The sequence below is a fragment of the Neoarius graeffei genome, chromosome 1, assembly GCF_027579695.1.
Source record: "Neoarius graeffei isolate fNeoGra1 chromosome 1, fNeoGra1.pri, whole genome shotgun sequence".
In the NCBI taxonomy this organism is placed as follows: domain Eukaryota; kingdom Metazoa; phylum Chordata; class Actinopteri; order Siluriformes; family Ariidae; genus Neoarius; species Neoarius graeffei.
In genome coordinates, this window is record NC_083569.1 from 47951796 (window position 1) to 47966345 (window position 14550).

The 14550-nt window shown below is 39.4% G+C and overlaps 1 protein-coding gene across 1 annotated transcript; it reads right to left on the minus strand.

Moving 5' to 3' along the window:
- Positions 1–1427: 1427 nt before the first annotated feature.
- Positions 1428–6523, minus strand: LOC132887703 (transmembrane protein 236). The gene is made up of 4 exons (XM_060923232.1): positions 6249–6523; positions 5628–5700; positions 2382–2505; positions 1428–2200 (listed from the first exon to the last, which is right to left on the minus strand). The coding sequence occupies exons 1-4, from the start codon at positions 6521–6523 to the stop codon at positions 1428–1430; spliced, it is 1245 nt and encodes a 414-aa protein (XP_060779215.1).
- Between the last annotated feature and the right edge of the window lie 8027 nt (positions 6524–14550).

Genomic DNA, 14550 nt, shown 5'->3' on the forward strand with positions numbered 1-14550 from the left:
ATTTTTTTGTCTTTTGCGTAGTTCTTCCTCCTGTCAGATTCCTATTATTCCAATGAGTATTTGTTTGTCCTCAAAAACAAACCCTCTAGTAAAGAACAAGGGAGAACCTTTACAACATGTCCACTTGTCATAATGGACTACATGTCAATCATAATTATTATAAAGTTACATTTCAGCATCTTCATTTCAATGTGTTACAGAGAAAAAAAAACACATTTCTTGTGATTGATGTAGTTTGTTCTGTATTTTCAGTGAACCTGTACTTACAGGAAAACCTACAAATGGATGCCAGCAACATAGAACACCTCAGATACTGAAGTGTATGTCTCTAATTTATAAAATGTGTAATGAACTACGATCTGCTAAATGGGATTAGCCAAGGTTACCAAAGGGGTTAGGTAAGATGAACAGTGTTTAAAATTAGCAGTCTATTAACACACTCCTCTCATGTAGAAGGGTGAATCTGTTTTCAGGTGGACATTAAATACAGAATTTCTGATTATGGTTTGATATCATCAGAAAGACAATAAAACCCACATGAGCTGAAGTTCAGCATTCATTTTCAAATGTGTGTGTGTGTGTGTGTGTGTGTGTGTGTGTGTGTGTGTGTGATTGAAGAACTAATACTTTTTTTCTGTTGTAAATTCCCTCAAACAAACATTCAAAGCTGAAAAGGGAAACTAGAATGGACATAAAGCAAAGGAATGAAACATGCTAGACACCATAAGCATGTATGTACACAAAGCCATTTTTCTTGGTAAATACACTTTCATTTTCCATATTTATTTCTGCTATTACAGAGAGCAAAATACCCTTTAGCTTTTTTGTAGGTTGAATCATAGCTAAATACATAAGAATATGTTAAAGGATAAGTGTTAAATAAACTAGTAAATTAATAATAAAAAAATAATAAAATATCACTATTTTTCTTTTTAAATCAGTGCAAGTAATAAGTACTTTTTTTCCAGAAAAGGAAACAGGTATGATTTTCATCGATGTGTGTGTATATACATAAAATCTATATGACAATTAAGATAAAGTAACATGAAATAAGAAATAACTAAAATCACTTGAAACAAACTTTGGTCAAAGTGCAGCAGGTGAGGGTTCAATTATTATCTCTCTTATTAACACAAGTCTTATGGCACTGTCAATTCCTTATAATAATACATTAAATCATTCATTCAGTAAAATTATTATTATTATTATTATTATTATTATTATTATTATTATTATTATTAAGGGCATTTGTATTTTTTCCTGCAATAAGAAAATACTCAACATTATTGTATCTAATACCCACATTTTGTGATTTGAAACCAGTTCCATTTCTAATCCAGCTTTCCTGCAGTTCAGATTGACTGTAACAGTCATAATTTTGTTTTCTTCTGTTGTTCAGTTCACTGTAACTTTGCTGATCGGGCCAGTCAGAACATCCTCTCAGTGTTGAAGACTTTAAGCTTGGTCATGAAGTTAAAGTAAATGTAAGCCAAACACACCAAGAAGTTCTTCATCACAAACAGGACTGGTGTGACAAACCCAAAAATGGCTAGAAGGGCCACTCTCAAAATGAGGAAAGGGAGGTCCTGTAGGGCCACCCCCAGTGGTGAGAGAAGGGGAATATGGGGCATTAGAGCCAATCGCAGCATTGAAAGAAAGCTGAAGAGGTACACTGGTAAAGCCCAACCCGAGAAGTAGACAGAGGTGTGATTTGCAACTCGCACCATTTCAGCTGTGTCCAACCAGAACAGGAAGCTGTCAGCAAAGGCATCAGCACGCACATCACTTGCTAGCAAAAAACGGAGTGGCCCCGTGTATGCAGTGGCATATGGGAAATTTCTTAAGGGCAGGCCAGTGCTTGGACAAATCCCAGATATAGTATATGGTTGCCTCTGGTTATTGCCTGACAATACTGGCACTGCTCCATTGCTGGGCACAGCTGAGCCTGTCATGTTGCCTGGAATCCCTGTAATTCCTCCACTGGCAGGCAACCCAGTCACCATCCCATTGCCTGATAACCCTGTAACTGCAGTTCTTCCAGATAACCTTGGAGCGGGACCATTAGTTGCTCTTGCTCCATTCTGTGGCCCCACACTAGTACTTACTGCTACAGGAGATGGCCCAGTGGCAGTACTAGCTATTGGCATCATCATCTCAAGGCTAAGGGTTGGGATGTCAGCATTTCGATGCAATTCATTAGCTACACACACACACACACACAATGCTGGTTTGGTTATGCTGTGTCCAAAGAGTGAGACCAGCAAAAAATGATCTGGCAACAATCCACATGCAGAAAGAAAAAAACAAATCTTTTTCATTGTCCAATGGAAACCTATTAAGTCTTTTTATTCATATTCAAGTGAAAGAAATTGTGTTTTTACCCCGGCCAGTAAGTCTGCAGTGACGGATTCTTTCCACAATGTCAATGAGGATGAGGGAAAACAGGACCAAAGACACGGGTAACTCATTGAAGGTATCAAATTGCATATTATTTCTAATCTGCACCTAGAAAAGAAGCAGAGAGAGAGAGAGAGAGATTTAAAAATGCATCACGCTGTGTGTTAAAGATGTCGGCCCTATTCTTTTCTTGAAATACCACTGGGAATTTATCTATGGGAATGCTGATTCCTGCCTGTTTAACTGGTTCTGTATGATATCATCATAGTCATGATGGGACAAGAACATTTCCTGTTTCTAACTATTCACTATGAATGAGATAGGCCTAATTTAGCCTGGGGATGCTGTGGACATGTCCCGACCACTTTCAGAAATGTACAGTTCATTATCTGTAGAAAATAGCTAGGAATGAAATGTGCTCACCATATTGTCAAGGGATCACAAATTTGAATCCCGACGATACCAGAGCCATCTGTGGTTAGGCGTGCAAGAGAGCCATATTTGCTGTGCTTTCTGAGTGGGAGGAATGATGTACTCTATATCCCCTGTCAATCACAGCAACACTAGTCAATCATGGGCAATCAAGGCTCATGTATGTGGAAAAGGGCAGATTGTGTTTTCCATCCATCCATAACCACTTATCCTGTGCAGGGCTGCGGGCAAGGTGGAGCCTATCCCAGCTGACTATGGGCAAGAGGCAGGGTACACCCTGGACAAGTCGCCAGAACACCGTAGGGCTGACACATACAGACAAGCAACTATTCACACTCACATTCACACCTACGGTCAATTTAGAGCCACCAATTAACCTAACCTGCATGTCTTTGGACTCTGGGGGAAACCGGAGCACCTGGAGGAAATCCACATTGACACAGGGAGAACCTACAAACTCCACATAGAAAGGCCCCCATCAGCCACTGGGCTCAAACCCAGAACCTTCTTGCTGTGAGGCGACAGTGCTAACCATGACACCACCGTGCCACCCAGATTGTGTTTTCCTCTGAATTCTTTATGCTGCATGAGTAGCAGTTCGATAAGATGTGGTTGGCTGGCATTATGTGTCTCTGAAGAAACATATTATCTCTCACCCTACCCAGTTGGTAGCTGTCATATGATAGAGGAGAGCTGGCTGGTGAGTGGGATGTAGTAGATGATGAAATTGGAGAGAAAATGGTGGGGAAAAAACTCTTTCCTCTGCACATTGCCTGGATGGCCCTTGTGTACCTGAACACAGACATGTAGGCAGCTGAGGACAACAAAAGATTTGCCAGAATCTATGAAGCTGATACATGACAGTTTTTCTCTTATATCAAGTCAGGTCCTCCAGTACCTTTGAAGGCATGTATGAATATATGAATTATAGACAGCTTGGGATCCTGATCAAAGACCAGCTGAAAGACACTTGCCTAAAGTGGAAAGTGAAGGATCTGGATAAGGACAGGCAGGTCCTGTTTGCAGGTCTGAGTCACTGGGAGTAGACTGGCATGGGAAGGCTGATCTGCTACCAGTTCTCCTGACTGGGAATAAACTGCAGTTTAAACATATAATGAGACTGTCAGTTCTCAGCCTGGAACCAAATGTAGCAAGCAGGACTGAAAAGACCAGGTGGTCTGTGGGCAATGTAAATGGCTGCCCATAAAGGCAGATGTGCCACTGCCACATGAGCCAAGATATGGCCTCAAACTCAGTCTCTGAATATTTCTCATTGGCTAAGCTGAATGTCGAAGACCTGAAGGCAATGGGCCTTTCTATGGCATGATGAAACAGGGTCAGCCCTACACTATTTTGCCAAAAGTTTGTGGACCCCTGACCATCACACCAATATGTGCTTATTGCACATCCCCTTTTAATGTTGTTCCCCTTTTGCTTCTGTAACAACCACCTGGAACGTGACTATGGGAATTTCCCTTTCAGCCACAAGAGCATTAGTTAGGATGGGCATTGATGTCAGGAGAGAAGCCCCAGCACACAGTTGGCCTTGCAATTGATCCCAAAGGTGTTCAATGGGGTTGAGTTCAGTGCACTGTGCAGACCCTACAAAACCAACCTTGGCAAAGCATGTCTTCCTCATCCTCACTTTGTGCACAGGTGCATTGTAGAACATGCTTGGGCTAGATCTTTTAGTTCCAGGGAAGGGAAACTGTAATGCCACAGAATACAAAGACTTTCTATACAACTATGTGCTTCCAACTTTGTAGCAACAGTTTGGGGAAGGTCCACATGTGGCTGTGATGGTCAGGTATCCACAAATGTTTGGCCATATAGTATACAGGGTGTTTAAAAAAACATTATTTGAGATGTAAATATCCCAGAATTATATCAATTTTTTAAACAACCTGTATGTTGGAGCCATCAGAAATAAGAATTGTGGGTATTCTAGAAAATATAGCATATGACATCCTGAAAACAGATGGGTGTTAAACTAAGTCATGCATGTAGCACAAGACTCCAGCATGAGTAACAAATTCCATGAGGTTGATGCAGCATGACCAATAAATGGTCCTCACAGAGGTCAAGCTTTAAGGATGTGGTGGAACTGGTGATAAGCTCCTCTGCTGTAGCCAGGGGATATTTGTTGCCAATGGATGGTGAAAGACAGAAGGTTACTTTTGCTGTAAGACCAAATTGTGAATATTAGGTGTGCAACAAAATGTTGAACAATAGACAAGTTCAATAGAGATACCATCCAGCTCTATGATGCATATCTGGAAATGACAGATGAAGCAAGAAACAGGTGAGGATAGGTCAGTAGAGGCAATTGAATGACAAAGACTGATTAAGTGGTTCTGTTTCCTGCACCAGTGACACTTTTGCCCCCTGGCAAGTTAGCTGAACTTCAATTCCCACAACCTGGCTGTGCAGTCAGAGTAGGTTTTCTGTATAATTCATATCAGGATTGACAGTCAACTCAATAGGGATAAACTTTATCACAGTTGATTATAGGGAGAGTGTCTGAACACCATCGTGAGGGGTCAGAAACAGCAATAAATCTCTTTTGAATGTCCAGTATTTTTTTTTTGTTGGTTTTTTTTTTTCCTGAAATCAACAATTGTTAATGGTTTTGGCAATGCTGCACTATGTAAGCATTCCCCTATTCACAAGTACAGACCCCCTTTCTATTCAGAATGTAAATTAGGGATGACACAGAATTCTAGACATTTCTCCACTTTACCAAACAATATGTATCCAAGATCACTAACAGTGAATATTATTGACCATATTCTATTTACCTCAGAACTGGCTATTAGGAATGCAAAAGTGGGTAATGTGGAGAGGAGCACATACGCCAGAGCAACAGGTCTCCTAAAGAGAAAGAAAATTCTAGTTCATTTTAATGACAAAAAGTATAAATTATGTATGTTTATGCACTGTATGTGTAGTATGTGACATTTTACATGATGTTTTCACAATGTCTCAGTGGCAAACCCATAACTCACAAAAACAATCAAACAAACAACATCAACAAAAACCCTCAAAGACGACTGACCAAAAATACCCCAGAGTCTATTCTGGTCATTTTAGAACCCTGAATGCATGCATTTAAAATAAAAATAAGAACAAATAAATAAGTTATGTCATTATTATTATTATTATTATTATTAATAATAATAATAATAATAATAATAATCGTAACACTAAATCAACTGACTCATACAAACACTTCCATGCTTCATGGCATAGCTTTGATTTAAAATTCCCAGCAGCATTTTCATTATCTATCTCTAAATCGAAAATAATCTTGGTATGAATTATGACGCTACATCAATAATTAGACACTGATTGTGAGCAAAGTATACATACACCTATGAACACACACACGCACTCTCTCTCTCTCTCTCTCTCTCTCTCACCATTTCTTTCTCCCCACCAGGGCCTTCTTCTTTATGAACACCATGTATTTAATTGGTAGCCACACCAGAAGTGCCATGGTTGTCAGATAAGCAACAGATGAAGACACGATCAACCAGTAAGCCATGCTAGATCTTCCTCCAGAGGGCTGCATCTGGCTCTTCGCTTGTGCTAGGATGACAGCAAAGCGCTGCATCACAATGAAAAATGGAACACAGAAGGCGGCAAACTGCAGTACTTCACAAATAGCAAACTTAATTCTGCTCCCTGAACCCATAATGCAGAGGAGAGGCACATAAAGATGAAAGGAGAGGGAGAAAAGGTAGAGGGTGATGTCGGATGAAAATCCCTACGAAAATGTTGCATTGTGGTTGAGTGCTAGCATGTTCCACACACACACACACACACACACACACACACACACGCTAGTGTGAGACCAATGCTTACTCTGCACTCACTATTGTGTCGGGTCAACAGGCCAGGCCCACACACACACAAAACGGAAACCAACTGGGTATGACCAACACATAGAAACTTTGTTGTTTTATGACTATTATTTTCAACAAAGACTTCAAGTTTAGGAATTAGAAATTAGGAAACATGATCCACTTGCACACATACACATAAACATACAGTGTCTTGCAAAAGTATTCATCCCCCTTGGTGTTTGTCCTGTTTACAAGCTGGAATTAAAACGGATTTTTGGAGGGTTAGCACCATTTGATTTACACAACATGCCTACCACTTTAAAGGTGAAAATTTTGTTTTATTGTGACACAAACAATAATTAAGATGAAAAAACAAAAATCTGGAGTGTGCATAGCAGGGCTTTACACTAACTTTTTTGCTCACCGGCCACTGTGGCTAGTGGTTTTCCCGAGTCACTAGCCATTCAGCCTTTTCACAAGCCACAATTTTGTTGCCAGGAAATTGCAGGTTTTTCTTCACCATGATATGTTAAAGTTCGTAAGATCTAGATTTAATTATGAATGGCAGCCTATAATATATCTCTACAGTAGCACTCAAGTATTCATGCTGTTAAGGTAGCTCCCTATATGAAAACATGGAACCAATTCAGACAAAAATATAAACCGAGTATTCTGTTTATTGAACTCAAATTCAAGCCCCTTACAATATGAAATATCATATAATATGAAAAATAACATTCAGTACAACTGAACTGATTCTAATATTAAAAGTCCAATTCAAAATATTTATCATTGAAAAACATTTGATGTTTTGATATGCAAGTATTATGTGTATTATTATGTATATTATGTATTATCTATTAATAGTGTGTGTGTGTGTGTGTGTGTGTGTGTGTGTGTGTGTGTAGAGAGAGGCATTAAATGTCCTCATTACATTCAACATCAGATGAGTCTGAATGATCAATGAAAAATGGTCTTCGTGACCTGAGGCTTCCAGCAGGCCATAAGTTGATAGCTGGGGCGGGATCAACTTCTTTCCAATCGCGTGAACGTTTCTAAACAGCAGCTTCATCCTCTCCAGCTCAGCCGACTTCATGACAGCCAGGGACTTGAAAGCAATGCTGTCCTGTAGTGAACCAGCCGTCTTCGCCTGTTTTGATGTTATAGTCCTGATGTGTGCATTTGACTTTTCGTGGTCCTTTATAGTTTCGAGTTTAAAATTACTGGTGCCTGTCTTTGCCAGACTTTCTACAGTCTTTGCAGTACATGGTATTTTCGATTATGCTATGAACTAGCCAATCTGGGTGGCACGGTGGTGTAGTGGTTAGCGCTGTCGCCTCACAGCAAGAAGGTCCGGGTTCGAGCCCCGTGGCCGGTGAGGGCCTTTCTGTATGGAGTTTGCATGTTCTCCCCGTGTCCGCGTGGGTTTCCTCCGGGTGCTCCGGTTTCCCCCACAGTCCAAAGACATGCAGGTTAGGTTAACTGGTGACTCTAAATTGACCGTAGGTGTGAATGTGAGTGTGAATGGTTGTCTGTGTCTATGTGTCAGCCCTGTGATGACCTGGCGACTTGTCCAGGGTGTATCCGCCTTTCACCCGTAGTCAGCTGGGATAGGCTCCAGCTTGCCTGCGACCCTGTAGAACAGGATAAAGCGGCTAGAGATAATGAGATGAGATGAGATCTCTTGTGTGGCGTGTAATTCACCCTTCTCATTTAAATATGTCGAAAATTTTTCGGCGCGCGCTTTGCGCATCACGGACCTCGGTGATTTTAAAATGCTGCTCCGGCCCTGATCATCTCTGCTCCTTTTTTCCTGAGTAGCAGGGTTTGAAACTCCAGCTATATGCCGCCACATAGTGCGTTTGTCAGTCATCAGCAACTTTGTTGCTTCGTTCATTAACCGCAGGTTACCGTATCATTGATTTTATCTGAGACGTTAACGAACGTTCTAAACAATTCTAACGTCAGAATGTTTATGCAGGTGCTCATGGGAGTTGTAGGTGCGTAATATTACATTGCAATGTGTTTATTATATCAGATGCCTTCAGAGAAAACTACAATTAAAATATATTGTCATACCACAGCATAAACCACCCGCCAAAGTGGCTAGTGAGACTAAAGTTATTACCCGCCAAAGCCAAATTTTACCCGCATTTGGCGGGTGGGCGGGTGCTAATGTAAAGCCCTGGTGCATAAGTATTCACCCCCCAAAGTCAATACTTTGTAGAGCCACCTTTTGCTGCACCTTTTTTTTTTTTTTTAAATGCCAGGAAGCAAAAAATCCTGCAGAAAATGCATGGAATTAGAACAGAGGATTTCTATTCTGGAATCAAAGATTAATGCTCTGCCAAAGACGGATGAATTAAAAGCAATATCTCAGGAAAGGAGTACTGAAACAGTGGCTGAGAATGCAGAGATTGCGCTCCGACAGACTGAGGACACTGCAGACCAAGTGGAAGAATTCATAACTCAACCTGTAAGTACTGAAAACTGGCAAATGATGGGTGCTAAGCCAAAAAACAAAAACAGAAGAGTAATTACTTCAACACCAGCTCGTTCTACAAATTACAATAGGATCTACAATCCTATGGAAAATCCACTGCCTATAAGGCTTCAGAACAAATTTGAATGCCTCAGGGATGTGGAAGAGGATTTGTCAAGCGGACAAACACATAGTAAAAAGAGATCACACCAAGATCGAAGAGCTGTGAGAAGAGGCAAAAAGCAGCTCGTAACACCACCTGATCCCACAACCCTTGTTCTTGGTGATTCCACTGTAAGACAATTAAAAGGTTATGAGGTGATTATTTGTTGTCTTCCAAATGCATCCATCTCTGACACCAAAGACAGCGTTTTGAAACTCATGTCCGAGCATAAAACTATTAAACGTATCGTTGTGCATGTGGGAGCAAACAATGTTTTCAGAGAACAGCTGTTTGTCCAAGATGATTTCAGAAAACTTTTTTCTGAGCTCTATAAGACTGGAATTCAATCTTTTATCAGTGGCCCACTCCCAGCGAGAGGAAGTTTTGCTTTTTCTCGACTCTTCAGTCTTAACACCTGGCTTGGAAAAACTTGTTCTTCATTTGGTATGAATTTCATAGACAATTTTAACCTTTTCTGGAATCGCAAAGAATTTTACAAGCCAAATAGCACTGAACTCAGCTGGATTGGAGCCAAAGTCTTAGCAGACCACTACAAACTTGCAATCTTTTCTCAGCCAGCACCGAGGAAAACAGTTGATAAGATGTCGCAGACTGACATAGTTACAAAGCCTAAACAATCATCTTTGCAAGTCGTCATCAAGGACACACAAACATCTGACTTGCAGGCCTCCCAACATTCAAGGACAGACGACTCCACTTCTCCTCGGATGGATTTCCCAAATAGCATGAAAAAACTGCTCCCAATGGCTACACTTTCCTTTTCCAGCCCAAATCTGTCGCGACAAGCAGTGTATCCAGTACATCAAAATTGTGTTCGTCCAGGACTTTCAGCTGGCTACAAATCTTTTTCACCATCCAAAAGATACATGTCATCTCCAGTCCTTTCACCCTCAAACCAAATGGAACATTTAGAAAGTCTTGTTTGATGTAGTCTGGGTCCCTGCAAATGGATGTAATGTTGAAAAAAAGCTGGGACCCGATGTTGACACTATTCCTGTGTTGATAAGAAACAGAAAACATAGAGCACATTTAACCCTGGGGGTGAACCAATCTAATCTCCTTCCTGTTTTAAAACAGCATCAAAGTGCACAACCAAATATAGTTTCTAGAATTTCTGTAAAGCTAGCTCTTCTGAACATTAGATCACTTTTAAACAAGTCATTTTTAATTAATGATCTTATTTGTAAACACAATCTTGATTTTTTGCTTCTAACTGAAACCTGGCTGGATCAAGCAAATAGTGCTACCACCCTTATCGAAGCAGCTCCCCCAAATTTTAATTTTTTGAATGTTACCCGACAAGGGAAAGGTGGAGGGATCGCAAATATATTCAAAGTCTCCTTTCAATGTAAACAATCCTCACTTGGTGATTTTACGTCCTTTGAACACTTATGTGCACTTGTTACATGCTCTCCTAACATATTATTATTAACTATTTATAGGCCTCCGAGACATTCAGCCAAAGTCTTTCTTGAAGAGTTTGGTGAACTGTTATCAGTCATTTGCTTAGAGTTTGATTGTCTTATTATTGTTAGGGTTTTGCTGGGATTCGAACCTGGTTCGTTGGTGTGATAATCCAGCAAACCCCCACTAGGCCACCAGGGGGATGACTCAAATGCAGAGGCGTGAGGTGGAAGTAGAAAAAGAATCAAAAGGTTTATTTAAATTATATACACTATATACAGGGCAAAACAAAAGACAAAAAAAAAACCAAAGAGTATAATCCAAAAGAAAAGCAAAGTGCAAAAATACAAAAGCTAAGAAGATCAAAAAACACAGTACAAAGGAAACTGGAGATAAACATAACAGCACAAAGACTCCGTGACAAGAGGACTGAACTCAGGGGTATAAATAGACAAACTAATTAAGGACACAGGTGAAGATAATTAGGCAATTAACACAAACACAAAACACAGGAACAGTGGCGGCCTCTAGAGGCCAAAATAAACACGACATGAAAAGGAAATAACAGCGGCCTCTAGAGGCCAAAACAGTCCTAGTCCTAACAATTATATCTGGGGATTTTAACTTGCATGTAGATAATACTGATAACATTTATGCCAAAGAACTATTTGCAATTATTGATAACTTTAACCTGGTACAACATGTACAGGGACCGACCCACTCTCGTGGTCATACTCTTGACCTCTTCATCACAAAGGGTCTTACTGTTTCTTATACTGTTGTTGACCTGGCCTTATCTGATCATTTCTGTGTTTTCTTTGAAGTTTCTATGTCTCCTCACATTCAGAATAGCTCAACGACTATAGGTAGGAGAGTCATAAACGACAACACGTGTTCTTTTTGAGCAAGCTCTCTTACAAAACTCAACCAAAATGTCAGACTCTGTAGATGATTTACTGGAATTTTTTAATTTAAATATGACCCAAATTATGGATGATATTGCTCCATTCAAAATAAAAAGAGTCAATGATAAGCAGAAAGCACCATGGAAGCAGTACCCGGCTGTTAAACTGCTAAAGAGAGAATGTAGAAAGACTGAAAGAAAATGGCGCAAATCTAAACTTCACATCCATTATCAAATCCATAAAGAGATGCTTTGTAATTATAATTATGAAATTCGTAAAGCAAGACAGTCTTTCTTCTCCAACATCATCAGCAGGAATATGAACAATGCCCGTGTGCTATTTTCAACAGTAGAGAAGCTAACTAATGCCCCACCACAATTAGCACCTGAACTTCTATCAGTTAATAAATGCAATGAGTTTGCATCTTTTTTCAAAGGTAAAATTGATAAAATAAGGCAGAATATTTCTCATAATATATCTCAGTTGCAAAAAATTGAAAAACTGCAATCACCAATGACACAGATAGATAACTTTAACACAATGTCAGAATTTTGTTTAATTGATTATGAGACTCTTGAAAAAACTGTACAAAATCTCAGTTCTTCAACATCTGAATTGGACATTCTGCCCACCAACTTTTTTAAGTCTGTTCTTCATCTTATAATTACAGATGTGCTTCAAATTATAAATACATCCTTGGAGACTGGCGTTGTTCCTGTGTCCCTAAAAAAAGCTGTTGCAAAGCCCCTTCTTAAAAAAAATAATCTGGATCCTTCAGTGTTAAATAACTACAGGCCAATATCAAATCTACCATTCATCGGGAAAATCCTGGAAAAAAATTGTCTTCAATCAATTAACTGCCTTCCTGATATCAAACAGCCGTTTTGATAATTTTCAGTCAGGATTTCGTGCCAATCATAGCACTGAAACAGCGTTGATTAAAGTTATAAATGACATACGTCTTAATGCTGATGCAGGCAAAACATCGGTCCTGGTATTACTGGACCTCAGTGCAGCTTTTGATACTGTTGATCACAACATACTGCTATATCGACTTGAACACTGGGTTGGATTGACTGGTAAAGTTATCAATTGGTTAAAATCATACTTAAAAGATAGAAGCTTCTTTGTTACCCTGGGAAATTGTTCCTCAACGTCAATGCCCTTGACCTGTGGTGTCCCCCAGGGGTCAATTCTTGGACCATTACTTTTCAACCTTTATATGCTCCCACTTGGGCAAATTATCAATAAAAATTCAATTTTGTATCACTGCTATGCAGATGATACCCAAATTTATTTTGCTCTATCACCAAATGACTATGCCCCGCTTGAATGTCTCTACCAGTGCATTGATCAAATCAATAGCTGGATGTCACAAAATTTTCTTCAGTTGAACACAGATAAAACAGAAGTAATTCTATTTGGAAAAAAAGATGAAAGACTCAGGATTACCACTATTCTTGACACAAAAGGGATTAAAACTAAAGAAATGGTTAAAAATCTTGGTGTTTTCATTGACAGCGAGCTAAACTTTGACAGTCACATGAAAGCAATCACTAAAACGGCATTTTATCACCTAAAAAACATTTCCAAACTAAGAGGACTTATGTCAAAAAATGATCTGGAAAAACTAATACATGCCTTCATCTCTAGTAGGGTTGATTACTGCAATGGCCTTTTCACAGGCCTGCCAAAAAAGACCATCAAAAGACTTCAGCTGGTTCAAAATGCAGCGGCGAGGGTTCTCACACGAACAAAAAGAACAGAGCACATTACCCCAATTCTAAGGTCTCTTCACTGGCTTCCAGTAAGCTACAGAATTGACTTTAAAGCATTGCTGCTGGTGTATAAATCTCTAAATGGTACAGGGCCCAATTACCTCTCTGATATGTTGCAGCGACCTAACCCAATCAGATCTACCAGATCGCAACAGAAAAATTTACTATTAACACCAGTTGTTAAAACAAAGTGTGATGAAGCAGCTTTTAGCTACTATGCAGTACATCTATGGAACCAACTGCCAGAGGACATTAAAAATGCTCCTGCTGTTGGCAGCTTCAAATCTAGGTTAAAGACCAAGCTGTTTTCAGATGCTTTCTGTTAAATAATTAATATTTTTACCTTTTTTATAATCTTTACTTTCTCTGCATGTTTTAAATTTACTTTAATTTTATTCTATTTTATTCCGCTGGTTTCTTTTTTTTTCTCCTTTTTTTTTGGCATTTTATCATTTTATTATTTTAGTTCTACTGTTGTTTAATTCTTATTATTTTCTTTTAATTCTTTTAATTAATTGTTTTAGATTAAAAATAAAATTATTTTATGCAATTTTATTTCTCTATTGTTTACTGTTTTTGTTTTTGCTTCTGTAAAGCACATTGAACTGCCATTGTGTATGAAATGTGCTATATAAATAAACTTGCCTTGCCTTGCCTTGCCTTGCAATTACACCTGCAAGTCTCTTGGGGTATGTCTTTATTAGCTTAGCACATCTAGCCACTGGGATTTTTGCCCATTCCTCAAGGCAAAACTGCTCCAGCTCCTTCAAGTTAGATGGGTTGCATTGGTGTACAGCAATCTTCAAGTTATGCCACATATTCTCAATTGGATTGAGGTCTGGGCTTTGATTAAGCCATTCCAAGACATTGAAATGTTTCCCTTTAAACCACTCCAGTGAAGCTTTAGCAGTATGTTTCGGATCATTGTCCTGCTGGAATGTGAACCTTCGTCCCAGTCTCAAACTTCTGGCCTACTCATACAGGTTTTTCTCCAGAATTGCCCTGGATTTATTGCCATCTATCTTTCCTTCAGTCCTGACCAGCTTGCCTGTCCGTGCAGATGAAAGACATCCCCACAGCATGATGCTGCCACCACCATGCTTCACTCTAGGAATGGTGTTCT